The sequence below is a fragment of the Cebus imitator genome, unplaced genomic scaffold, assembly GCF_001604975.1.
Source record: "Cebus imitator isolate Cc_AM_T3 unplaced genomic scaffold, Cebus_imitator-1.0 Scaffold443, whole genome shotgun sequence".
Taxonomy (NCBI): domain Eukaryota; kingdom Metazoa; phylum Chordata; class Mammalia; order Primates; family Cebidae; genus Cebus; species Cebus imitator.
In genome coordinates, this window is record NW_016107758.1 from 670,135 (window position 1) to 671,635 (window position 1,501).

The following is a 1,501-nucleotide window of genomic DNA, read 5'->3' on the forward strand; positions in this document are numbered from 1 at the left end:
GAGACGGAGTCTCACTCTGTTGCCCAGGCTGGAGTACAGTGGCACAATCTCTGCTCACTGCAACCTCTGCCTCCCGGGTTCAAGCAATTCTCCTGCCTCAGCCTCCTGAGTAGCTTGGATTACAGGTGCATGCCACCATGTAATCCAACGTAATTGTATTTTTAGTAGAGATGGGTTTCACCATGTTGGTCAGGCTGATCTCAAACTCCTGACCTTGTGATCGGCCTGATTTGGCCTCCTAAAGTGCCGGGATTAAAGGCGTGAGCCACCGCGCCCCACCAGGGTTGCCAATTCTTTTCAGGAACGTGATTGTGAAGAGGGGCCAGGAACTGGATGGTAGAATATGTGGGTCAAGAACACGTTTACCTGACATGGGAACAGCACAGCACTTTCACATCTAAGAAGGCGGAAATCCCCAATGTAGGAGAGAGACAAAAGAACCTTCCCCCTTTCTCTAATGGTGGAAAGTTGATGCTTTATGCTGACAGGATTAAAACCAGGAGGGAGTTTGCACAATAAAAGTGGTATTCTTTGCACAGTACAGGTGATAGACTGCTCTATCTTCTACTTCTTGGATAAAAACAATGCCAATGAGCAGTCATTTATAGACACTATGACTCAACCCACTCTCTAACAGGCTTCATTTTCTTCCATAGAAAGAATGTCCTACAGTCTCTTGTTCACCAGGCACAGCTCAAATCCAGGTGTTTTGTGCTAGCAATCTACGGACGGTTGGCTTTGTGATCTCAAATCACTACAGTACCAGGCAATAATTACCCTCCATAAAATTCTTAAATTATTTTAAAAGTCCATATTTAACATGCTTTAAATTGTCTAGTTGTTTTATTATATACAGCTATCCCAAACTTAATAATCACTCATTAACACTACCTATAAATTTAAGTACATTAAACAAATGCAGATCCCTGAGCAGGGAGGTGCATACCAATCTCTGCAGTTGATGGCGTCACCATAGCCAGGGGTATCCACCACTGTCAGGCGTAGCTTGACCCCTCGCTCTTCAATTTCAACAGTTGAAGCCTCAATTTGGACAGTTCTTTCAATTTTCTCTAGAAAAGAAACAAACTTAATAGGTAACATAAGCAGCATGCAAAGAGGAAAGGACACGTTAATAACATTCTTACAAATGGCCTCAGGGTCCACCACCTCTCTGCAAGAGGTAGGTTCTCCAAAGACACCACGGGGAGTATGCGAGAATGATCCAGGGTAGTCAGAAAGCGGAATGTTAAAGCTAAGATTAATGTGCTACTGAGGAAGGTTAAAAATGCAAATATTAAAAATTCTAATTTCTGTTCCTGAGATAAATAAAACAACTTACAAATTCATTTAAAAATTGAGGCCAGGCGCAAGGGCCCCCGCCTATAATCCCAGCACTTTGGGAGGCTGAGGCGGGTGGATCACGAGGTCAAGAGATTGAGACCATCCTGGCCAACATGGTGAAACCCCGTCTCTACTAAAAAATACAAAAATTAGCCAGGTG

The 1,501-nt window shown here is 43.6% G+C and overlaps 1 protein-coding gene across 1 annotated transcript in view; it reads right to left on the reverse strand.

The window, feature by feature from the left end:
• SEPTIN2 (septin 2) overlaps window positions 1-1,501 on the reverse strand; it is a 42,538-nt gene that overhangs the window by 20,272 nt on the left and 20,765 nt on the right. The window contains exon 5 of the mRNA XM_017510775.2: window positions 947-1,070. Within this exon, the coding sequence (XP_017366264.2) occupies window positions 947-1,070 (124 nt within the window). The remainder of the gene's footprint in view (window positions 1-946; window positions 1,071-1,501) is intronic.